The sequence below is a fragment of the Stegodyphus dumicola genome, chromosome X1, assembly GCF_044657685.1.
Source record: "Stegodyphus dumicola isolate Sdum_Otavi_A_Nest chromosome X1, ASM4465768v1".
NCBI classification, from domain to species: Eukaryota; Metazoa; Arthropoda; class Arachnida; order Araneae; family Eresidae; genus Stegodyphus; species Stegodyphus dumicola.
The window spans coordinates 188,790,996-188,817,899 of record NC_140780.1 but is presented as its reverse complement, the minus strand read 5'-3'; the positions used below and the strand labels follow the sequence as shown (position 1 = coordinate 188,817,899).

General features: G+C 34.2%; 1 protein-coding gene across 7 annotated transcripts in view; it reads left to right on the top strand.

The window, feature by feature from the left end:
* LOC118204066 (regulator of G protein signaling loco-like) overlaps positions 1-26,904 on the top strand; it is a 161,924-nt gene that overhangs the window by 60,648 nt on the left and 74,372 nt on the right. For all 7 annotated transcript variants that reach the window (XR_015038324.1, XM_085807046.1, XM_085807048.1 and 4 more), the window contains 2 exons: positions 12,813-12,899; positions 19,617-19,763. Coding sequence is in view for 6 of the 7 variants with exons in the window: in XM_085807046.1 (XP_085663172.1) it covers positions 12,813-12,899; positions 19,617-19,763 (234 nt within the window). In the remaining variant the exon portion in view is untranslated. The remainder of the gene's footprint in view (positions 1-12,812; positions 12,900-19,616; positions 19,764-26,904) is intronic.

The window sequence follows — 26,904 nt, the reverse complement described above, 5'->3', positions numbered from 1 at the left end:
GCATATATACTGTTTTTATGTAGAGGGGGGTAAAAAATGTTAACCATGATACGTTTATTGCAAAATGTTGCCTTAAAAAAGGGGGGAATAAAACAAAATTTCAAAAAAATGTCATGTACTTTTTGATTTTTTTTTACACCTCCCGCAAAGTCAGCAACCACTCGCAACTTAATGCAAAAGATAACAGCCATTTTCAAAAATGTTTCTGGCATAAGAATTATATAAAACGGCAACTATCAGCAAAATTAAAAATGCAAGAAACATTCATAATGACACACTTAAAAAAAAATTTTTTTTTTGCATTGTTCTTCCCATACGCACAGCTTAAGAAAGATTAGAGTATTTCAGAAACTCATCTTTGTGCACTCCTCAGCACTACACACACTGTTATTCTCTTCATGTAGGCAGCAATTTATTTTTGCTATAAAAAAATTGGAGAATTGCACAAATTTGGCATTGCACATGCTGTTATTTTCCCATGTATGAAGTTACCTGTTTTACTTGAAAACACAGTGAATGGCATAAATTTGTCATCTGTTCACAAATTTTATCCATAAATTTAATCTTTTATGAAGCATAAATTCATTGAACGTGAATTTTTTCATTTTCTGCTGTCGTCGAAATGCCATATTTTTGAAGAAATTTAGTGCTATATTTTCTCCAGCCAGCAGACTTTACAGACAAAAAATAAACTAACAGTTAAACATAAAAGCAAACACTCATGAGGGTTGTCAACACAAGGAAAACAAACATTAATGACCAGCATTTGTTTGTTTGCAGGCAGATGCACACCTGGGTTGCCACATAAATTCACTTTGGCAGTGTCATAGCATGGCGACATAGCATGTTGTCTCATAAATACTTTTTAAAGGCGTGCAGATAATCGGAAAGTACCAAAATTTTTTTAAGGAAATAAAATTAGGTGTAATTGAAAGTAATAAATAAGTAAATAATAAGTAATAATAATAAGTAATAATAAATAAGTAAATATTTATAGTTTGTAAGTAGTTATGAATCCATTATAACTGTACAGTGTTTGATTTTCTTTTAATGCATTACCTGTGCATAATATATTCATTAACTTATAAATAAAAACATATGACAAATGTCACAGGTGCACACAGATGACTCAAATTGGGTCTAAACTATGCTAGTTAACCTTTGTGCCTGTCATACAAGTTTTAATCCTATCTTCTACTGCAATCCCAGAATACAGAATGAACTTAGTCGTAAAATAAAGTAAAACAATTGCAATTTATTGCAGACTTCAGGCTGAAATACAGAATAAGCTTAAAACAGATTTACTTCTGCTTGTCGCAGGAATAACAGCCAACACTGAACACTTATTACTTAGAATTCATAAATTAATTCATAGCCTAGCACTCAGCTTTGTAAATTTTATGAAATCATTATCTAATATGCAACTGCAAAAGGGAGACTTATGAGCTTAGAGAATATCCACATGCATTGTGTAAAGCCACAGGGAATAGTTTTAAGGTTACTCCTGTTGCTTTCTTATTCTCTGAAACATGATTTTTACTCTATGTAAAACTCCTCTTGTTTACATATTCTTGTGGAAGCAGACAAAACTAAGACTATAGACAGAATTTAACTATAGTGAAACATGTTAATTAAAATAAACCTTGCGAATCTTTCCAAATAGAGGTTGTGAATCAAAAAGGTGATATATTTAGCAGATGGTTTAACCTATATGACATTAAATATGGTCATTTTTATATTTTATGATGTTAAAAATAACTATGTTGTTAATTTCATCATGTATTGAGTGATATTGTATGTAATATAATTTTTTATTAGCTTTTTTCCAGAGTTATTACACATTTCTCATTTGCTTATAGTTCTGGTCAAATTTGTGAAAAATGCAAGTGTGATACTACAAAAATAGCATAAAATATTGCATGGATTAAATTATATAAAGAATTTTTTTGCTATGTTTTACAAATTGCATTTTTCACCCACTTCTTTTTTAAACTTTTTCTTTTTAAACATTTTACTACATAAACAATAAAAGTGTTGGACCAGTAATGGAAACCAGTAATTCCATGACCAGTAATGGAAACGTTTTACTGTGTGAGGAGTTTTTATATTAAAGGGAGAGAATGGGTGTTTGAATTTTTAAACAGCATTGTGTTATGGAACACACTATTCTGTTAGCTTTGGTTTTATTAGTTCAATTTATTAAGCTGAAGTTTTTCAAAAATAAGGACATCTTTTGGTCAGAGCATAGAAAAACATTATTTATTAACTTAAAATATGATTTCTGCAATCAGAAAGCATCAGTTGAATGAGGTGTCATGAAAAGGCGTCTTTTTAGGGTGTTTATAATCCAGGAAAAATCATAAGTTTTTCTAACTTAATGTATACATGAAAAAAAGTTTCATGTAATTTCAAGCAAAATTAAATTTATTGCAGGAAAAAAAAAGCTGCTTATGCTGTGCAGAACAGCATGTATGTAATGAATTCAGTAGATTGGTCAGTGTAAATAGGTCTTAGCATTAAATTAAATTTGACCAACTTATACTAGAAAGGTATGTGATTTGAATCTTGGAAAACTACTGATGTTTTAGCTGACAAGATTGCTTTTTTTTATATACTGCAGAATGCAGGGTGTCCAGAAAAGGAGTCCTTGATTTCAAAATAAGAATCTTGAAAACAAAAATTGATTGAGAAATATAACAAGTGGTACATATATTGTGAAAGGTGCAAGATTGTTATACAGAGGTTTCAAAATAATACTTACAGAAGGTGCCAACAGATGGCACTGTATGCTGTACAGCTTGTATCTGTTGGCTTAAGTTTTTCTTTTTTCCTCATGCAAATTTGATTAGAAGCCAGTCGGTGGTAAACTGATGTGGTTGCTGATGATTGACCATTGACTGATTGAAGTCAGGAGGATGTTTATACAGCAGAGTTAGTGAATTGTGTGGTGTGTTCATTTTTTTATATTGCTTTGATTTTATGTAAAGGCTGCTGTTGCAGTCTAGTTATTTGTAATTCTAACAAAGTATGTTTTCCAATAGATTAAAAATTCTTCCATGCTAATAGGTTATGGGCTGAGCAACTCAGTGTTAAAAGAATGCAAGTGGCCATTATTTATAAAAAGCGTAGCCAAAAGGCAGACGTATTTTAGAAGTCGATTCAAGCTGTTATACATGTAATAGAGGCTAGCACTACTACGAAGAGGGGTCTGAACTGTTAAACCATGGTAACTGGAATCCATGGAAAGTTGACATAAAGATACTGTTGCTGGATAAAAATTGTTGGAACTTGATTGAAGATAAAGAAGAATAGGAAAAAGGCTTGCAAAGCAGGCTTTAACATTGAGAGAAAATATAGCCTTTGCTGCATTATACTACAGAATTAAAATTAAGTGCGAGCCTGTGATACAAGAAAGTTAAAGTGGTAAAGAAGCATGGGAGGTTCTACAGAAGCAATTTGAATAAAAAACAAGAGCAAGAGTAGTCCAACTGGATGAATTTTTCAACATTATGTTTTAGTTCTCGTTTCATCAATAGATGGAGCCAGTAGCTGAATTCCTGTCCAGCTGTTTTTATCTTAATCACTATATCTTATCTCGTTCATTTGCGCTTTGGCAGCTGAGGATGATGGTTCGGTAAAACCATCCAACTGAGTAGTGCGAGAGTAGTCCAACTGGATGAATTTTTCAACATTATGTTTTAGTTCTCGTTTCATCAATAGATGGAGCCAGTAGCTTAATTCCTGTCCAGCTGTTTTTATCTTAATTAATCACTATATCTTATCTCGTTCATTTGCGCTTTGGCAGCTGAGAATGATGGTTTGGTAAAACCATCAGAACTAGTCCTGTGAAAATTTGCAAATATAATGCTGATTTTTATTGTTTGACTTTTAAATTAATACTTGTTCGGCAGCACAGGAATTAATAGGAATGAAAAATGTCTTAAAAGATAAAGCTTTAAAGTTTAGTTTGTTTTACGGTAACAAATCTGTTTCTGATTTTTCTTGATCACCGGTGCAAGGCAGTTGAACTAAGCACATTGATGCCTGATATCACTTTATTAGAAGATTTGTGAGTGATGGAGTGTTTAACCTCAAATACATCTCCAGCAAAAATTATGTTTAACTGTTTACAGTATTCAAAAAAGAATATTGTGTGCAGGTAACAGAATTGAAATGTATTTTTTTTTTAAATTGTTCTATTGTTGGCTAATGTTTTTTTTTTTTTTCTTAAGCAAATTTGATCAAAAGCCAGTCAGGTTTAAACTAATGTGGTTGCTGCTGATTGGCCAATGATGTGATATCATCAGATTGGCTAGTGACTTGTATCAGGGGGGGGAAAGCGTGTTTATATTGCAGTCTTAGTGAACTCTGCGGCTCACTCGTTTTTTTTCCTTGTTTTGGGTTTAAGTCTGCTGTTACCTTGTTGTTTTTATTCTGAGTTTAAAAGTTAATTTTGTTTCGTATATGTTCTTGTATTTCTGAATAACATGAATCAGATCTGGTGAATGTGGAGGCCAACCTATGCCTGCACCAGTGAATTTGGAATAATCCAACACAATGATTATTCTTGAAGCATTCATCAAGAAAGCAAAACATCTGTTTAGTGCAGTGTGGTCGGTCTCCATCTTCCATAAACCATTTGATGCTAGCTGTGTGGCGACAGATTGTTCCAATATTTTGATATAATGCTCTGTAGTGATTGTTTCTCGCAACAATAAAAAGCCTATAATGCCTCTGCTACTTAACACAATCCAAATAATAATTGGGAAAATGCAGTGATTTCACTTCACACATATGGGGATTTTTGGAATTTCAGATTCATCAGTTTTGCTCAATTACGAATCCATTCAAGTGAAAGTGTGCTTCATCTGTGAACCAGATACAGCCAAAATCAAAACTGTCAGTATCATTCATTGTATGAATCTGGTTCTCAAAGTCTGCTCTTTGTCACTTAGCTCATATAGGTGATTTGGATTTTGAATGGAAACATGTCTAGGCTGTTTCTCAGTATTTTCTGCATGCTGGGATTCTTCAAACCACTCTCTGCTGCTATTCTTTAGCTTAATTTCCTTAGATTTTGCTGAATAATTCCTGAAACAGTGCCAACATTTCATGAGTAACTGCAGTTTGCCTGTTATTCTCTTGTATTACAGTAACAGGAACATGTTCAATGGAACACGACTTTCGTGCATTAACCTTTCATGTTAACAATGGTGGAACTGATTGCTCTCATGCCTTTTGGAGTGCTATTTACACACACTATGTGTTATGTTTATAGCACCATCTGTTGGCAGTTCTTGTAACTATTATTTGGACACTTCTATATAACATTCTTACAGCTGTCTCAATAAATGTACTGCTTACTGAATTCCTGTATCAATCCCCCGTGAGATTTTAAATTTTGAAATCAGGGACACATTTGCTTGACACCCTGTGTATCAGAGATCTTATTATGAATCATTATTTTAAGTATTAAGTAAAGAAATAGTGCAGAAATGCTTTTCATCATGAGAGTGGAACATATTCCTTAAAGAAAAATGCTTCTGAAAACGTATTTTGTAGGCACATATCTGGTTGTAATGAAAGTTTTCGGCCCAAAAATGCTCTTAATAAAGTTTGGAAAAAAAAAATCAGGAAAGCTGTAGCTGTAGTGTGGGTAGTAATCACAACCCAAATCTATGATTTTTTGTCAAGGTTTTGGGAGTTTTCCAGATCCTTCAGCCTGGAAACTTGGTGGCTGTGAGCCTCAAAACATGTCAACCTCATTTTGGACGTCCTGTGCAGAATGGAAGATAGCTTCAGCTAGATGTAGCTGCAGGTGTGAAAAATGGTAGAAGTCTGAAGGCATGATGTTGGGGCTATATGGTGGGTGTGGCTAAAGATCCCATTTGAGTCCATACAGAGTCCAGCTGGTGAATGCAGACACATGTGGTGTTGCATTATCTTGATGGAACATTACCTTTTTGCGCCGTAACTTAGTTTGACGTTTTTCCTTGATAGCAACGTCAACATTGACTTACACTACTGTCGAGGATTTTATCCTTTACCAAATACTCTTTTGTGGATAATACCACAGCAGTCCCACCAGATAAAAAGCACGATCTTTTTGTTAGTCAGATAGCGCTTTGCGATGCTGCCGACAGCTCATCAGTTGCAGACCAACCCACATTTTCGGCATGCAGTCCAAAATTTTGTCCTTCATCGATATTCGATCAGATTAGTACAGGCCCAAACACATCTGTCCTTATCTTCTTGAGTCAGCTCATGTGGCACCCAGCGATAGAATATCAAGTTATGCATAGCACGACTAATGGACGGGGCACTAAGGTATAAGCTCTTGAGTGGTTGCATACTGATCTTCTATGAGTTCTCGCAGGTGGCCTTCATCAACATCAGCCTCTCAGGGGGCTCACTTTTGTGAGTACGGGTGTGGCAATCCCGAGGTACCCTAGCCCTTCAGGGGATCATCTTGATGAGACGGGTGTCACGATCCTGGAGCCCCAGTGATCTATCCTCTTTTCCATCTCCTCTCCTCTTAACTGGAACTTTTCTCCTTCCCTTCTCCCTTGTGGTTTCTCTCTACGGAGTTTGGGGCTCGTCACGAGAAACTGGAACAACCCTTGCGTCCAATTTTCAAATGGCGAGAAAACTGCCCACGTGTTTGCCGTGCGTGGAGACCCATGTTGCTGGAAAGGAGGGTCCTGGTAGTTGAGGGGCGAGGTACTGTCCCCAACACACTGCTTTGGCTTCTGCTTCAGCTAAACGGGAGGCACCTTAGTCGCCCTCACGGGTGTCAATCGGCTGGTCACTAGTCTTTGTGTCAGTGGCTTGGGGTCAAGCTCTCAGGAGTACCTGCTTTCGGGAAAGCCGACTGTGGGGCTTCAGTTTGCGTATAGGTCCGGCTAGCCCTAACACAGGAATCTGTGTTCCCTTGTTGGGCTTCGTGGTGGGCGGGGCCGTCGGACCCGAATCTTTTCTTTCTTAAATATGGCTTCTATGTTTCTCCTCAAATCAAATGAAAACGACCAAAGTATTGAAATAATTGATAAATCTCTTACTAAGAAAATACGTACCGATGCAAATGCCAAAGTAATCACTGATAATCCATGCTTCCTTGTAGTCTCGAGTCCCTCTGGTGAACTGCAAAAGATGTCCCCTTTCGTTGTAAGCAAATATATCCGTTCTTGCATAGGTGAACCAAAGAACATAAAGCGTCTCTGTTCTGGAGACCTGCTTATAGATACTGTCTCACCAACCCAATCAATCTGCTTCCCTTTTGTCACAAACCAAACTTGGAAATGTAGCTATAACTGTGTCAGCGCATAAAACTCTGAATTATTGTAGAGGTGTTATGTCGGAAATCGACCTTCTGTGTGTTTCAGAAGAAGAGTTCGTTTCCGAGTTAGCTGACCAAAAAGTCTGTGGTGCTAGGGGGATCAAGATGTGTAAGGAAGGTCAGTTGACTGACACTAAACACGTGATCCTGACCTTCAACTCGCCTGATCTGCCGAAAAATATTAAGGCTGGATATCTAAACTGCCCCGTAAGGCCTTATATTCCAAACCCCATGCGATGCTTCCAGTGCCAGCGTTTTGGCCATTCCAAGATGTCCTGTCGTGGGACCCTGATGTGCGCTCGATGCTCGTCGGTTGGCCACGATAGCGAAAATTGCACCGCTGCAGCACTGTGTATAAATTGCAAGGGCAACCATCCAGCATTCTCTCGTTTCTGTCCGAAATGGAAATTAGAAAAGGAAGTGCAGACCATAAAAGTTTCCAGGAACATTTCGTATGGCGAAGCCAGAAGACAAGTTCAAAGCACACAGCCTATATCAAACAAATCATATGCCAATGCCGTGAAATCAACCCGCACAATAGCCACCCAAACTTCCATAAGTACACAGACTCCACCAAATAAAAACCAGCAGCCTGCAAGCAAGAACAAAGAAAATCCAACACATATCATAAAAAATAAAGAAATGGCAATCCCGAGCAAACCCAAAACTGTGCCTCCAAAAATAGAAACCAAAAATAGAAGTCCCAGCAAGAGTTCTGCAAATGAAATTATTCCTGAATCTGCAGATTCAGACAGTATGGAAGTGGAAGACGGTCTAGAAGTTCCCGATCATCTGCTTCCGCGCAAAACTAAAAAGGAACACAGGAACAACAAACATCAATCATAATGGCCACCCTCGTCTTATGGAACTGTCGCGGTTTCCACCGAAATTTGCTTGACATCAAAGCCATAATCAATGCTTATCATCCTGTATGCTTCTCAATACAGGAAACAAATCTAAAACCAGAACAACAGGCAAAACTTCGGAGGTTTTCTTTCGTCAGGAAAGATAACATTGCAGGTGAGCGTGCCAGTGGAGGTGTAGGTCTCCTTACCTCACTGGATTATCCCTCAAACGTGCTTTCTTTGACGACATCCCTCCAAGTTGTCACTACTCAAACAGATTTTGATATTGTTGTTACAGTCGTTTCTCTGTATTTGCCTCCAAATGAGCATATTGATCAGCAAGATTTAAATGGTCTTTTAGAGCAGCTGCCTGAGCCTTTCATCATAATAGGAGATTTTAACGGCCATAGTCCGCTCTGGGGTAGTAAAGATACAAATTGCCGAGGAAGACAAATTGAGCAGATGATCGAAGATCATAGCCTTTGTCTCCTGAATAATGGGCAGGATACTTACTTCCATGAGCCTACAAAGACATTCCATGCTCTCGACCTTGCCATCTGTTCACCATCTCTGTTGCCTTATTGCACTTTTAATGTGGGAAAAGATCTTTACAACAGTGATCATTATCCCATTTTTGTGTCTCTTGCACGAAGAGGAGCAAATCCCATGACGAGACTCCCTCGGTTTATACTGGACAGGGCAGACTGGGAACTCTTCTCTTCCATTGCAGAGCTCACAGATCAAATGGTAGAAGATGGGCATATCGATGACGCTGTTGAAGCTGTTACTAATACTATTATCCAGGCAGCTATGCTCTCCATTCCTAGAACATCAGGAAAACTACTAAAATATTCAAAACCATGGTGGAATCGCTACTGTCATGAAGCACTGAAAAAACAGAAAAAAGCATGGGGCATTTTTCGTAGATATCCGACTTTGCGAAACCTCATAGCCTTTAAAAGAGCCAAAGCAAATGCACGAAAAGTAAGAAGGCAGAGCCAGAGGGATTCCTGGATTTCATATGTGTCCACAATAACATCCTCTACACCTAGTAAGCAGGTTTGGGAAAGAGTTCGAAAAGCATGCGGAATGTATAAAGACCACTCACTTTCCTTTCTGGAAAAAGATGGCCGAGTGATTAGCTCCATAGAAGAAATTGCAAATACTATTGGTGCGACATTTGCTGCTGTTTCTTCAAGCAGAAACTATTCACCTGCATTTCTCTCTATCATGCAACACTCTGAAATAAATCCCATCGCATTCAACTCTTCCAAATCTGAGCCGTACAATAGAGACTTTACTATGGTTGAATTAAGGAGAGCTTTGTTGCAGACACATAGGTCTTGTCCGGGTCTGGATGGCGTGTATTATGAAATGCTTAAGCATCTGTCCTGTAAGTCACTCAGTGCCCTTCTCACACTTTACAATAGAGTGTGGAAGGAGCGTACATTTCCCAGTGCATGGAGGAGAGCTGTAGTAATTCCTATTGGGAAGCCAGGGAAAGACCCGAGGAATCCCTCGAACTATCGGCCAATTGCCCTTACTAGTTGTTTTGCAAACTGTTTGAAAAGATGGTAAACAGCCGCCTAGTCTACTTCTTGGAAAAGAATAATATTATATCGCCTTATCAAAGTGGTTTTCGAAAGGGGAGAACAACCGTAGATAACATGCTCCTCCTAGAGACTTCCATTCGGAAAGCATTTGTAAGAAGAAGCCACCTTGTCTCGGTATTCTTCGACATTGAGAAAGCTTATGATAAGGCATGGAGATACGGTATACTTCGGGATCTTCACGAGAGTGGCTTGCGCGGCAACCTACCAATTTTCATTCAGAATTTCTTGAACAGTAGAACTTTTCAAGTAAAGGATTGGCTCTGTTTTTTCGGATGTTTTTCAACAGGAAGAGGGTGTGCCTCAAGGCTGTGTGCTAAGTGTAACGCTGTTCATTTTAAAAAATAAACTCTGTACTGAAAGAACTTCCTCCCACCATCTTGGGATCTCTGTATGTTGATGATCTGCAGATTAGCTGTCGAGGGGTAGACATGAGATATGTAGAGAGGCAAATGCAGATGGCTCTGAATAAGATTCAAGAATGGTCCGACAAACAGGGATTTGCTTTTTCAAAACAGAAAACTGTGTGCGTGCACTTTTGTAGGAAGCGTGGTCTCCATCCTGAACCTGAGTTATATCTGAATGGTACAATTATTCCAGTTACGCCGGAAGTAAAATTTTTAGGAGTGACGTTCGACCGAAAATTGACTTTCCTTCCTCATGTTTTAAACCTGAGAAGGAAGTGTCTAAAAACACTAAATATTTTAAAAGTGTTGGTGAACACCTCCTGGGGTGCAGAGCGTTGCTCCATGCTTCGCATTTACAGAGCGCTTATCCGCTCTAGACTGGACTATGGCACAATTGTTTATGGATCCGCTCGGTCATCTGTTTTGTTAAAACTGGATCCTGTTCACCATCAAGGTCTGCGGATTTGTTCAGGAGCTTTCAGGACTTCTGTGCAGAGCCTATGTGTTGACTCTAACGAACCATCACTTTATCTGAGGCGTGAGCAATTGTCCCTTTTGCAATATTTTAATATTCTATCTCAACCTGAACATCCCAATAAGCTGTGCTTACGTGATAATGAGTGTAACACATTATTTGAAACACGTCCATCCTGTGTTCCTACTTTCCCTTTAAGAGTTCGGCCTGTCATTGAGGAACTCTCCCTCTCTGATATGCACCCCCAAGCAGTACAGAATTTTGAAATTCCACCTTGGGAAAATTCACGGATCCAGCTTCTTGATATTTTCAAACATCACGTAAAGGCGAGCACTAACGAGATCGTTTACAGACAACTTTTCGCTGAGCACAGGCACAGATATTGCAGTTATTATCCGATATACACAGATGGATCAAAGTCAAATGATCATGTCGAGATGGTTTTTGTATTTGAAGATTACATTGAGAGCAGATGCCTGCACCATGCTTTCTCAGTCCTAACATCTGAACTAACTGCAATATATTATGGTCTTTTTTACATCTCAAAGCTCTGCCACAAAAAGTTCATAGTTTATACAGACTCGTATAGTGCTCTTAAATCCTTGGAAGCTTTTCCCAACACTCAGAACCCTGTGGTAGTGGATGTTCTCAAAATTCATAGAAATTTAACGATTCGAGGATATGAGGTCCTGTACTGCTGGGTTCCTGGACATGCTGGAATAAAGGGAAATGAGCTTGCAGACATCGCAGCCAAACATGCTGTTGAACCGTCTACTCGCCTTATCCCTTTTAGAGACATCTGCTGTGTCATCAAGGGAAAGATACAAAAAAAAAAAAAAAAAAAAAAAAAAAAAAAAAAAAAAAAAATGGCAGCAAATTTGGGATGTTCAGCATCACAACAAGTTGAGAAACGTCAAGCCTAGAATTGAGCATTGGGATTCTGCTGGAAACCGTAAAGAGGACGTTCTTTTGACTCGGCTCAGAATTGGTCACACTAGAGTCGCACATAACTATCTTCTCAAAGCTGAAAATGAGCCTGTTTGTTTTAATTGTAATGTTTGTTTATCTGTTCGTCATATTTTAATTGAGTGTCCATGTTTTAATAGTCTTCGCCAGAAATATTTTAATAGCTGTGACTTACCTCTCGACCGTTTAATCGGAAGAGAGGTCAATTGTAATTTATTTTATTATTTAAAAGAGATTGGCTTTTATCACCTAATGTAATTTGTTTTGAAAATTGTGTCTTGAATGTGTGGTTTTAACTTGTTTTTATATGACTTCATCCTCTGGATTTGATACATTTGTCTACTTGTTTTTATTTATTGTATTTTAATTTCATCAATTGTAGTCACCCCATCTCGCGTTTGGCGCACTATAATCAACTTTGGTTTTGCGCCATAATCTCTCACTCACTCACTCACTCACTCATCAACATCAGTAAGCTGGCCAGAGCACTCTGCTTCTTGAATATCATAGTCCTTGTTTTTGAATTTTCAGTACCAAACCTTCACAGTGTCATATGATACCTTATTTTCTTAAAGCTATACGCATGATTTGATGACATTCTGTAGCTGACTTTTTGCAGTGGAACTGGAAGTAAATTATAGTTCTGATCTGGTATCGTCATTGACACTTGTATTTGATGATAACGAAATTTTTTTTACAAATTTTGCAACACAGTGTTCTAAAATATCTCTTTCTTTCAAATGCCAAAAATTGTTTGACGAAATATGATTAAGCACACTAACGTGAACTCTTTCGAGTGGACGATATTTGCAGTGGTGGGAAACTTTTGTTAAAACTTGATATTTTGTGTTTATATACCTATTTAAACTGTAAACAAATTGGAATGCATCTAATTATGTTCAGTTTTTTTCATCATTATTGGAAAGGGCTTTGCTTTTAACAGTACTGACTCATGTGAACAGAGGTATTTCTTGTAAGTATCTGTTCTATGCTGAAAAGGTAAAAAATTGCAAAGCATGCTTAGGCTCAGAACTGTAGCATAAGACTGCTTAAGAAGTTACTTAATATGCATTTCCCCTAAAACAGAAAATTTATACTGAATTATGATTTTTTGTGTAACTGTGTATATTATATAAATAAATATTTAAACAAAATGATTTCTCTAATTTGCAGGAGTTTCTGAAAAAAGAATTCAGCCAAGAAAATATAACTTTTTGGATAGCATGTGAGCGTTACCGACAGTTAAAGGATCAAGCATTGGTAAATGTTTAAAAAAATTTAATTGAAGTTCTGAAATATAGTATTACATTTGTACGGGTTCATGGATTTGGAGCGATTGATGACAATTTTTTATGAAGAATCAAAAGACAATTTGTTTAGCCAGTGTTATTCGGGACAATTCCAAAATCATGTTTACAGTCGAAAAAAAAAAAAAAAAAAAACTGCAACAAAGACAGTGAAACAATCGGCAACACAGCCTTCAGGCTATAACAGTGAAGACAGCTTTATGGCAAAACATTAAAGTACAACTTCCGACTCGATCGATCATTCTCGGAGCTCAACACACTCAAGATAAAACTTGATGGCATACTCTCACAATGCACTGAAGATACACTCAACGATGCACTGACGGGACACTATTCCGCATACAAGCAGGGTTTATATAGTTTTTGGCCTGCCTTTGAGAACATTCTGGGCCCAAATGGTAAGAATTTGTTCTGGAATGTTCCCCACCCGTCTGTGGCATATCGCGAATTTTGTCGCCAAATGGACGATTTTGCGCCAAATCTGGCAACCCTAAACCCGCTTTCCAGGGAAGCTGTCTTACTGCTGTTGGGCTTTTTGTAACACTGCCCCCTCCCAAGGACTGCACGTCCCAGGCAATACAATCCTTGGTCAGAAGCCAAATTCGATACAAACAAAACATAATAAAGCAGACAAATAACTAAAGAAACAACTATTTACACTAAGTTACAAGTGATATACACAACCACACAACAATTTTAAATTATACAAATTAAAGTTCAGAATGAATTTCATTCTCGAGCCTTTCATTAAGTACCTGGGTTAAATACTTTTTCACTGCAGTTCTCAGATGTATTTCTGTTTTGCATATTACACTTTGAAGATTCAGTCCTTTCAGATTTTTCATCCACAGAAAGCTCTGAAACAGTTTGTTCACCACTCTGTAGTTTATTCGCATCATGTGTACAGTTCTCCTCGGTATTTTTAGCAGTTGGTATATGCTTATTTTCCTCTGTCTCCTGCGAACCAATTCCAAATTTTGTGTTAAAGTTTTAAATGGAACATGGTAAAAAACTATGTTACATATTTTATTTAAGTGTGTGCAGGATTCTGATATCTAGTGGCTGATTGGCAGATGTAGTTTTATGGAAAGGGTAAACCAGGATGTTACCATTTACTAACACAGGGCTCATACGGTCCTTAAGAGTCCTTAAATGTCCTTAGATTTTTTGGAATCGATTTTTGGTTCTTAAAAGTCCTTAATTTTGGCCAAAATCAGCAGAAGGTCTTTAATTTCAACCATCTGAAATTTCTGTCTGTTTTTACAACTGCCATTTTGAGTGTGAATTAGCATTTTAAGGAAAGTTTTTGGCGATTCACTGATTCACATTAAAATAAAACATTTTTATTTTTCGCTGTCATATTATAAAGCTTCATTTTGGCAATTTATTATACAATATTTTGAATCTGAAAAATAAACAAGGTATAATGCTATAAAGCACAATTTACAAAACAGCTCTTAGCAAAAGCAAAATTAGTAATTAATTAAAAAATGTCTTCTTGTTAATTTTTTGAGAGTAAGAGTTTTTCCCATGTAATTGTCTCAGAATATTCAAAATTCTCAGAATGTGCATCAGTTTTCTCCATAAAATAAATTTTACACTTTTTCTCTCCTTTTTTTTTCCCCCAAAATATTTCTGGCTTTTTGCTGTTACAGAATTGGTTGGGATAAGTTTTCTTTAGGATTTTAGACATTGCAGCTTGGAAAGTTTAGAAGGATTTGAAGGCAAGATTTATAGACACATGATTCTAGCAGATTCGAGAAATATGTGACAAAATGGAAAATGTCTCCATGGTATCAACATGTAATGGATGTATTTTACAGAAAGTTTGTGATGAATTTCTTACTTTTTGGAGAACGTCTGGAAGAATAATGAAAACATAATATTTGAATGTTTTACTTCTGATATTAGAATCTTTTTCTTAACGTGTTTATCTTCCCTTTATTTTCTCTACTGTCACTAGACACAAGCATGGAAAATATCAAAAATGCTTCTAAACTTATCACATGGCCAAGCATTATAGAAAGAGATTTTTTTATTAATAAAGAAATTGAAAACTTACAATTTAAAAGATTCATTTAATATGCCTTAATGCATCATATACAGAGCTGGCACTAGGCATTTTCCCACCTGATGCAATCTCTGTGGATTCTAAATTCTGCCTAGTGCCTTTCTAAATTCTGCTTCCAATGCCTGCTCTAAATTCTAAAAGTTTTGCCATTTCTAGATTTCGTTGTTCAGTGTGTCACTAAATTTTAAAAATTCTGCCACACCAGCTCTGTAACCGGCCTTTACCATATATATTTCATATTTCTTCTAAATGTTCATATTACTAAAGAAATAAAATTAGCCACTTTTTCTATACATTCTAAATGCGTTTAGTGTTTTTTTTAGGATAACAGAAATCCTTAATTAAATCCAAAAATTTTAAAATGGAAAGGAAATTTGTTGAAGAAAGAAACTGAATACATAAAGAAAATTATTCTTCAAAGATATGTGCAGTTATCATTATTAAAATTACCCAATTGTTTATGATTTCAACCTGTACTATAATTTCCCATTTCTGTTTCCTCATATGATTGATTAGCCTGAGCCAGATTAAATTAAAATTAAATTGTATAATCTGTGACCTCTAGTCCACACTTTTAGTTTGAATTTGACTGTTCTGTTTAATTACGTCACCGTGAGCTGTAATTGATTTTGTTAGCATCAAAACATGTCTTTATGTTTTAAGTTCTTTTTAAATAAAAGAGGCTTATTTAAACCTTTGTCTGATATTGTAGTTATTTTTAGCCATAGCGATAATTTGCTTCACGTCTGTCAGGGGTTTTGGACTATTTAACTTTTACCAGATCAAGTAAACCCTAATAGGTACATTGTGAAGAGATCGACAAGTTAGGAGATAAAGCATGCAGAAACTAGTGAGAGCATTAGTTTGCATAATCAGACAAATATAAAGATGCTTAAAGAAAAGGAAATCGATATAAACTAACCAAAATATTTGGGAAGGCTTCGGATTAAAATGACACATATTTTATTGAGTGTTGTTGTTACAAAATATAAATGTTTTGTAGCTTTTTAATGTGTAATTATACTAATATCGTTTAAGAATCAATATCATAAATCACATGTATTTTAAACTGGGAAATTTTATTAGATTTGGATTTTAATAGGGCTTTTTTAACAATTATTGTTAAAAAATAAAATTTAACAGTGGTCAGGTAATTCCATAATGACTAATGTTATCTAACTACCTAATTTAATTATTTATAACTAACTGCTTCCCCTTAAAAATTATTTCTACATATTAAAGCAAGTTATTGCCTTTCATTAATACTCATACTTTCATTAATAATGTGGTCACAAGATAAAACACAAAAATGTAAAAATTCAAGTAAAACTTATTCTTTGCATTTAGTGAGACTTAAAATAATACAAAACAACTTATCACCTCTGGTGCTTTAATGGCTTATTGGAGCCTTAAAGTATATTAACTGGGTTACAACCCCTGGAACTCTACACGAAGCCATGTCACTAACTGCATCAAACAGAGCCTGACTAACTTTCAGCACTTGCCAATCGTGCCTACATCAGGCATTTCGTGTTTGTTCTTATCAACAAGTCAGTGACAACATTCAGTTTTTTTGTTATGAATCATGCTGATTATGATCTTACTTCTCATTGTAATCTATGCCATTTGACAAAATCTACCTGCTATTTACTAAACCTCTAGACTGACCAAGTATGTGACAAAATGAGACATAAAAAAAATCAACATAAAGCTAACTGTTAGTAAAATATAAATGTCACTTATCTTCTTCAAATATGTCCAACCATTATAAGTGTAAAATATTTAATGCTACTTGTAAATTGCATAAAGTTTATTTTATTCTCAAACTTTAATTAATTTCAATCTTTCAATGTTAATTCATGTTTAATAATAATGTGTCATACTTAGGGATCTATTTTATTTTTAGGATGATATTACAAAAGTGAAATTCAGGCATAGATAATATTTTTAATTGAATTTATTGAGTTCCCATTTGCTCATAGGTCCTTAATTTTTTTCATTAATGGTCCTTAAAAATCTTCCGTGTGCAGAAATGTGTATGAACCCTGTAAAACATTAATTTTGATAAGATTATTAATAAAAAATTGAACAAAATAATGAGCTGATTCAAATCAAAGAGTTAAGGAAAAGCAAATTTGCTGAACTAAGTTCTTCAGAATCTAATTCTTTCCCTTCTCCACTATTACATCAACAGAAAGAAACCAGAAGAGCAACATCTCACTGCAAATAAATTCGTCTTGGAGCATCATTCATTGTTTAGGTCAGATGAAAAATATCATGTCTCACAACCACTCAAGGGGAAAAGTATGGGCAGTTAATGTCAGTACATTGTCACTCAATGTATTGATGGCTATTGTATGATTCCCTTGCCAGCAGGTATTTGGAAGTGACAAGAGAAATCTCGGGAGGAAAATTGCTGTTATGGCACACCTGCTTTTCTTGAATGTTATATGCTCCATTCCTAGACTTTAAAATTGGAAAAAAAAAAAAAAATATTGCTGGTAGTCTGAAGGTCTGGATATTAGGTCATTCCATAAATTGGAAATTTGATTTTGGAGTATATAAAGCAATGTTAAGGTAAAATAAGAAAATGTTTGAAGTCATATCTGTTTGAAACCTAGTAATGTAATTACATTTGTTTTTGCATTGCATGTAGTTTTATGACTTTGTTATAATGGAATCTCACTGAGTTTACTGTGAGAACTGCCCAAATATTTTTCTTATTTAATGGGCCCTGTTCAGACCTGTATTGTATTTTGGTACGTACGCATTAATGAAACCACCTTAGTAAAAGTCACCAAATTTTCATAATGTGCCAAACTCTGGCAAAACTCTTTTTTGCCTTAAACGTAGTTTTAAAATATGATCTTGTAGAATTTGCTAGTAATGGAGGAAATTGCAGTAAAATTTCTGCAGGAATGCAAAATTTTCTTGAAAAGTTTCTAAAGGGAACAATGAGGAAATGCGTTTTTTAGATAGCCACTGTTGCCAATATTTACACTAAGCCAAGTCTCCACCATTCTCTGTTGTGTTTTTAAATAAAAACAGGTCACTGTGTATTTCAGAATAGTAAAAAAAAAAAAAAAATAAAAAATAAAAAGAATGTGTTTTATTTTTTAATGTATCAAGTAATCCTTATTTAGTAAGTAAAATTCATATTATAAATTTCTAAAGTGTGTTTTCATATGTTGGCAATATTTGCCGACTTACAATAAATGTCAGTAGTTTTAGAATCTTTTAAAAAAGAAATGAACCAAAAAGCACCAGCTTGCATCCAATAAGTAATTTCTAGTTTCATCAGTAAAAAACTGCCAAATTGAGCCAAGGTGGTTCCGTTAATACGCGAGTACCATATTTTGTTCTTAAAGCTGCCCATGGCTTATACAAATGCCATATAGATATTTGAAAATCAAAATTTAATTCTTGATATTAATCTGATTTTGCTGCAAACTGTAAACATTTTTGTTTTTACTGAACATAGCATACCAGCTGCGAAGCAGTAAAGTTGCTAAATAGTGGCAATTCGGTCTGGGGTTTGAATTCCTGTGAACAGGCAGGCTGCATGGACATTTTAGTGGTTTTCTCCATGTGTAATGTGTATACGAATCAAGTTTCTCTTAGAAAGTCCTCTACGAAGGCATTCCAGCACTGATGAAGTTAGCCCTCATGTTTTGCAATAATCAAATAAATCAAACCTTTACTAAGCATACTCAGCTGGTTTATTTTTCATATATTAACATAAATATGACTGTAAATATGACTTCATGTTTACAGTAACTCATGCATTTAGTTTATATATGTTAATGCGGTTGTCAGCAATCTTTTTTTGGATGAAAAGCAACCAAAATTTGTGTATTAAGAAGTCGTTTTTGGGTCAGTGGTATTTTCACTTTAAAACAGTCTTTTCTGGTGAATAACAAGATAAATTTTATTGTGATTTATTGAAATTTTATTTATTTGTGAATAACAAGATATATTTTATTGAAAAAGTAGTTACAAGAGGCTTTAAAAAGTTATAATTCTAATTATTATTAACCAAACATAACTGCATCAGTGTCATTTCTCTTTTCAGTATCAATGGGCAATGCTGAACTTGTGATGTAAATTTAGTCGAGTCTTGCTTATAGTTAGTCATCTTAAGACAAATATAAACATCTGAATTTTCAGTAGTTAAGCTGCTTCTGTTCTTCCTTAAAATCATTTTTATGTGTGAAAGTATTTGCTCACATTTATAGATTGAACCAAGCATGGACATGGCAAAGCCAGTTTTTTTGAATTATAGGTTTACGGATAGGTGTTGCCAAATTTATTGATTTTTTCCTTCAAATTTATGTTACAGTTTTTCAAAATGCTTTTTCATTACTACAATTTTGTAATCAAACAAAAATGTTGCTTATTTTCAGTTTATTTTTTTATGTATTCTTCAAGTGCTTTCATAGTAATGCTTTATATTTTCTCTATATTGCATACTTTATTTTCGGCGTGGGTCATAACTTGCCAAGGTCTGAGTTAGTGACTGTATTTAGTATAAATCTATTTACTGTTATTTGATTAAAGTAGTGTAATAAGTGCTATATTTTAAAACATCATCCCTTCCAGATGGCTCAGATGGCTAAAGAGATATATACCAAGCATCTATGCATAGGAGCTTATGAGCCAGTAAATGTTGATAGCCATGCCCGGCAAGTTGCACAAGAAGGTTTGGATTCACCGACTCCTGAACTTTTTCTTCCAGCTCAAAAACAGGTATTGAGATTGCTAATTATTGTAAAAATTTTTATTTTCAAGTATCTACAGTGTTTCTAGGGAATTTTTTTTTTAACTTTGTGTGGTTCAGATAGTTTAGTAATGGTTCCCAGACAAAAGCCCACTGGACGAAAGCACACGTGACAAAAACCGACTGTAATAATTGCCCACGCGACAAATACCCACGTCGATGAAAGCACACATTGATAAAAAGCCCATGCTGATAAAAGTGCACATTGATAAAAGCCCATATAATCAAAAGGGACTTATGGTTTTTATTACTATAAAATGTATTTATAATTTTAATTATAGTAAATAGAGTATTTGGATCTGAATTTTAATATCTCAGAAATATGTCTGTTTGTATGTTTTATTACTACTTTATTTGTTTAATTTATTAGGTTGAAAGCAAACTTTCTGCTCTCTGATTAAGTGATTACCTATGACGTTTAGATGAGAAATCTGAAAATGCATTTTATTATTTATTTACTTATTTAACTTTGGTATGTGTATGTGAAAATGAAAAATATCATTGCAAAGCTCTTCATATGCTATTTTTAAGGTAACATGGCTGAGATTAAATGTAATTATGTTTCATGATTAAAACTATTAACTTTTTTATTTAAAAACACATGAATTTTGTTTTCTTCCTTTTTAGTTGTTCCTTTAATTCCTTTAATTTCTATTAATTCCTTTTTAGTTTAGTAATATTAAAACAGTTTTATGTAATTAAGCACAAGGAAAATTGGCTAAGAGATATTTTATGCTTTACTTTAGACTGAGCTTATCAAAGTTTAAACATATCTCTGATTGAAAGCTTTTTTGAATGTAACAATTATAATTTGGCAATTTTCTAGAGATATTTTCTTTTAGCTTTCTGAATAAATTAAAACTGTGAGCTGACCCTGTCAGAAAATGAATTCCAAGTGTAAATTCTTAATCTTTCAACTACAGGAGTTTGGAATAATGTTTTTAATTTTGATTTTATTTATTTTTTTGGCGGGGATGAAGCACTTTTTAGAAGTCAATATAACTACAAGTTTAATTAAAATAACCTCAAATTATAGTAATAAATATGTAGTATTTTATTAGAGTTTATGAAGATTACAAAGAACTAGGCGTATAATAAAGCATATAATAAAATTATGTACATAAATATATATTTATAGAGTCATCAGGTTCAAAGTTCATCAAAAGTTAAGTATACATATTAGTATATAAATTCATCATTCATTAATAGTATTATGTATAGTAATAGAAAATTAGTATTAATGTTTCAAATTGTAATTTTTTAATAATTTGTCTTGCATTTTGCTGTGTATTTGTTAAAGACATATGGATATCAGTTATGTGAAACGAAAAGTATACAGACAGCAGCTAATCTTATGTAACAGCTTTCGAACAGTGAATGAAATGGGAAAGGGAGAATAAGTGTGGACGAAATAACACTATTTCGAACTGGACATGAAAAGAGAAAGGATGGAATGGCACTAAGCCAAGGGAAGGCATGCCTTCATGGAGGACTTTTTAAAGGAACTCGCTCATATACATGCTACACAAGGGGATGATCGCAAGATCACCCATGCAGTCAGCCTTTCCACCAGGATTTTAATCCTGGACAGAACTACAAGTGTTCAGGGTTTTTACTGCTTGGCTGCTAGTGAGCCTTGAGCCTACATGAAAAGCTTAAGAATTGGATGACTGACACTTTTTTAATGTACAGCTTTTATTTCATTTTTATTAACTTTTATTCATTTAACTAATTATTTATTTCTTTCGATATTTATACTTTTTTCTCAGATTTATTTTCAAAAGAACAATGTCTAGAAAATATCGCGAAGCGAAAATAAATCATCAAATCTTAGATGAGATGTGTTCTACTACTCATAAAATTTTTTTTTCACCTTTAGAATGTGTAATGTTATTATCATACTGCTTATCTCATTTGTACTTATCTCAATCAATGCTCAAATTTTTTTTCCATGTTGAAATCAATAGAATTAAAAAAAAAAAAAAAAAAAAAAAATTTTTTTTTATAAAACTTACCTTAGTAGAACGTAGAATTTTATTTAATTTTATGTTTGAATCTTAACTTCAAGAATACAGCTAGGAAACAAGTTGTAAGGTCTAATCGGTCACAGGAGCATTCAAAGTGTCAACGGCCTTCTGTAAGATTGCTGGTAACTTCTCACTGGTCAACAGGGCCCACCCAGCGACCGAGCAGTAAAGTAACAAAATACTGGTCCCGCCCAGCGGCCGAGCGGTAAAGTAACGAAACACTGGTAGTTCGGTTCATGCTGGTTGCATGGGCGTTTTTGTGGTTTTCCCCGTGTGCAACTTGTATACGAGCCAGTTCTCTTAAAAAGTCTTCCACGAAGGCATCCCTGAGCTCAGGCTTTGCCGTAATCACATAAACCAAGCCAACAAGATGTTCAGTAACAATAGAATAAGGATAAAGGTTGAAACCTTTTATTCAACAAGACTATTTACAAGAGCACACCTTATGCTTAACATATAGACCACTGCTTGTTGTGTTGTGTATAAATGAAGGGGCCACCTAATATTTACCCAAAGTAAGTTGCATTAATCCTGACTAGAAAACCAACATTCAACCAAACCAACTACACTGACTAGAAAACCAACAACCTTCTGGCGTCCTCGAGTCATGATGAAATTGTGACTCTAGCCAACAATCTTTGCAAGTTCAACCACTGCCGGGCGTTAAATCAGATCAAGTAAAATGCATTACATTACATGATATACATAGCGATACAAAGTTGTACAGGTGGATGTTTTATGGCATGCTTTATGGCGTTATTTATTATAATGTGTACAGGCATCATGTTTCAGGACATTACATATTGCAGTAGATACAGGCATGATGTTCCCGCGTTACAAATCATTTTTGCAAACATGATTTGTTTACTTCAGTTTATACTATCAAAATTAAGTTAGAACTGTAAAAGTGTTTACAAAACTTACTTCATTCTGCATATTTATGCTTACTGCTTATATTTAAGGATTGATACTTTAACTACTCAGTATTGATGAAAGAGTTGCTAAAGTATCAGTACAACCATACAACAAAACTTAAATTGTTGTATTGATATTTTAACAACTCAATCGATAAAATATTGAGTTGCTAAAGTATAGGAGCAACTAATAAACTTATCATTTCAAGGTAATAAATTAAATAGTGTAGTAATTCAAGATCAGCCTAACAGGCTTGCTCAGACAATTAACTTATTGGCGCACTTAATGCAACAGCCGCAAATGGTTAGCAGAAGTCGGTGTAGCCAATACTCGCATTCCCTTTCAATCTCAAAAGCTTTGCCTGAAATACTCTTAACTCATTTGCACCCTAAACACGTTTTCTCACTAACTTATTTATATTCTGGTGAGGAAGCGGAACGTATAATTGACAGTAAGGGTTGAAATAATACATAAAAGGATAGTATTTTTTCCCCCTCCTTCCAGCATGCCTTCATGGTGTAACGGTTAGCACACTTGGCGCGTATTCGAGAGGTCCAAGTTTGAGTCTCGGAGAGGGCGTAGCTTATTTTCATGTCTTCTGTATTAAAAAAAAACCTAATGACTCTACAGTAAGAACTAAAAATCTGTAAAGCATAAAATTCTATATTTAATTCAAGTTGGCTCACTCTAGATCAATGGTTCTCAACAGTTTTCCCCTCATGTACCCTTTTCACCATAGCTAGATGATCATTCAGTCTCTCCTTCCCCAAACTTGAAAAGTGCATATGCAGTTATTTAAATGTAGATTTTTTAGTGCATTTTATAAATTAAACAAGTAAAAGTATAAAAATGTTGATAAATACCATAATTTGAACAAAAGTGGTTTTTATATTCATAAAGTAAATACTTAATAGGTAAACAAAAGGTTGACTGGATGACTACCTGAAACTAACCCCTTAGGGGTATTCCTCCTGATTCCTCCTGAAACCCCTTAGGGGTATTCCTCCTGATTGAGGACCCATAGGCTAGACGACTGAATTAGTTTTTAATTGTGACTGAATGTACAACTAATTTAATTTGTCATACATCTTTTATACTAACGTTTGTTATATAAAACTTCGGATTACATGCATGTTTTTTGAAAAAAAAAGTTAAGACACAAATTTAAAAAAAAATGTTTAAAATTTGATGGTGAATTCAAAAACATTTATTTGGTAGCCAGACCTAATAAACCTAAGAGATCAAATCTCAATTATACTTTGCTTGTTCTTACTAACTTCTGTTTAATGAATTATTCGTTCAGAAAACAAGATATTAGAAACTTCTGAACTCATTCAATAAGGGGGAAAATTATACAAAACATAGCTCCATAATCGTGCATTTTTTCTACCGGATCGCCAACACATGAGGTTTATAAAAAATATCTCCTACGAGTTATGTGGCCATTATTTCTGTGTTCTCAGAATACGAAATTCATAAAGGGAAAACAATGCATTTCGAGGTGATGAAAATAATGACCTTAATTTGATATTTTTTCTAAATAATAAATTTGTACAATATGTGTTTCTTTTTCTTAATCTAGGCGAAATAACATTTAACATGGAATAACATTATAAAACCCACAAAAGTGTGAGAGTGAAATTCAGTCTCAGAATTCCAGTGACATTCAGTTTTTACATGCTCTTTAAATTTGCTTCACTGAAAGTTTTTGTATGTAAATATTTATGGTAAAGTAAAATGAACTGATGTTTTTGAGCGTTTACAGTTAAACAAGTAACATATTCTTTTTTAATGTCCAAGATTACTTTTCTTAAAAAGCTGGACTCATGGTTCGTACATCCTCGTGTTCTAGAGTTCAGATTATTTCGTTATTTAAATTATTCGAATAGTTAAATCTTTTTTCAACCAAACGAAAGTTAAAATGAAAAATATTACTTTTATGTAGACTTTAATATACGTAATAATTAAATTTTTTAGAAATAGTTTAATAGTTTTACTCTTAAACAATGGTTTTGCTTCGGTATAACAGACATGTTTAATTAGTTCATCAAAAAGTTGTTAGAGTCACTATCGAATCAGGAACTAGCATCTTTCTCCACTCTGCACACATTCTAATGTACAGCACACATTTTCAGGAAATGCAAAATATTACGAATTTTAATTATTATGATTAAAAATGAAATTTTAAGTGGGAATAAAATTGATTTATGTAAAATCGAAGTTATGCAAATTAAACTAAATTATTTGAAACCAAGCTTTTAATTGAATATTAAAACAGTATTTGTGATAGCCCACATGAATGTTTTCTTAATAGAATATGGTACTTTTATCCTTTTTCTTGAAATTAAAGTTCAGCTTTAATTTTCCATATTAAATTTATTATATATGAAATTTTCTGAATTTTTAAATTATTCATAAATTATTCTCTGTATATGATGAAAATTTGCATACAATTTATAATCCTTATTAATTTTGTAGAATTAAAAGAAGGAAAGTGTGGCCGGTATTGCCTTTCACCTCCCTTTGTCGGACTTATACGAGGCCACTTCCCTTTGTCGCGTAAATATAACAAAGTTACACATACATGTATATGTTTTTAATTGCATTATTTTGACTGAATCTCTGTTCTACATACGTACAGGGTTTTAATTAAGCCAGTCTGTAAATGAAATGTGTTCCGCTACTTAAATTTATTGTTCACTTATTTGTTATTAACTTATTTTTTATTTTATCTTCATTCATGAATTTGCTTTGTGCAGCTGAGAAAAAGGAAAAAATATTAACTTTAATGTAGCATATATATTGGCATGGGTTTTTGTCAGTGTGGGCTTTTATCAATGTGGGCTTTCATCGGTGCAGGTGTTTGTCACATGGGCAGTTGTCACAGTGAGGTCTTTTTTGTGGACTTTTGTTGCATGCGCTTTCGTCCAGTGGGCTTTTGTCTGGTCACCTTTAGTAATAGTGTAAATATATCAAATTTTTATGACATGTAGAACATTATTCATGTTATGAAGAGTTAATATAGGCTGTAGTGATTGAAATATAAATATATAAAAAGAGTAACACCAAAACAAAAAATTAATTAAAATTGTTTTTTGCAGTAGGTAGATTATTTTATGTTCAATAAACCCATGAAATTGAGCTTTTTTCACCTTTGGAAAGATTTGACTTCTGCAGTACTATAATTAATTGAATTCTGCAATACTATGTAAAATGATTTTCATCTCTGAGACAGTATAGGACATCACCATAAGGTCATGCCCCAATGAAGAACATCATTTCAATCTCCCTTTCACCGGGAGAAATTTGTGATGGGAAGTTAAAATTCAGATTCAGCTAACCCAAAAAACATAAGCCTATTTTCAGAACTACCATCAATTTTTTCTGGTAAGATCCCTATAAGGTATCTCTTACGTGGACTGTATCTTATTACACCAAAAAGTAACACCATTTTTATAATTATCAAAAAATAGTTTTATCAGTAAACTACTACTACAAATTCTGGAAGAGATTTGGAAAAGTGTTTCAAACAAAATGCATTGCAAATTCTATTGAAAGTTTTATACCAACCTTCAATAAGTTAAATAAAAAAATTGAATGGATACACAGGACATACATGAGAAATGACTTATGGAGATCACATGGTTTAAATTTAATATTGTATTAAACAAAATATTTAATAAATATAACACTACAGTCATAAATTGTATCATGCTATAACTGTAATGGTATACCGTTATATGGAAGTGGTACTTGAAAATGAAAATTAACTTTTATAAAGTTATTATATCTATGCTTTGGGTAATTTATAAGAACATCCCTCTTGCTGTGATCCAAATGCCTCAGAACTTCGCTCCCCACCCATGCAAACGTTTGACTTTCAGACGTTTGACCTTTTCTAATTTTTTGTAAATATAGAATGTAATATAGTATTTTGTTCAGGAAGGAAAAGCGTTAAATGTTTTTATGTCTGATACACTTCAAAGCGCATTTTCTATTTTCAGGCCACAAGGGTGTCTTTTTGATTTTCCCATAAATAAGGTTGTAATATATGATTTTGTTCAGGAAGAATATCGTTTTATTAAAAGTAAAGTCCTGACACACCTTGAAGCCTTTTTTTTTACTGCTATCTGGCCACTGCACCTTGTAGAAGTCCCTTAAAAAAAAA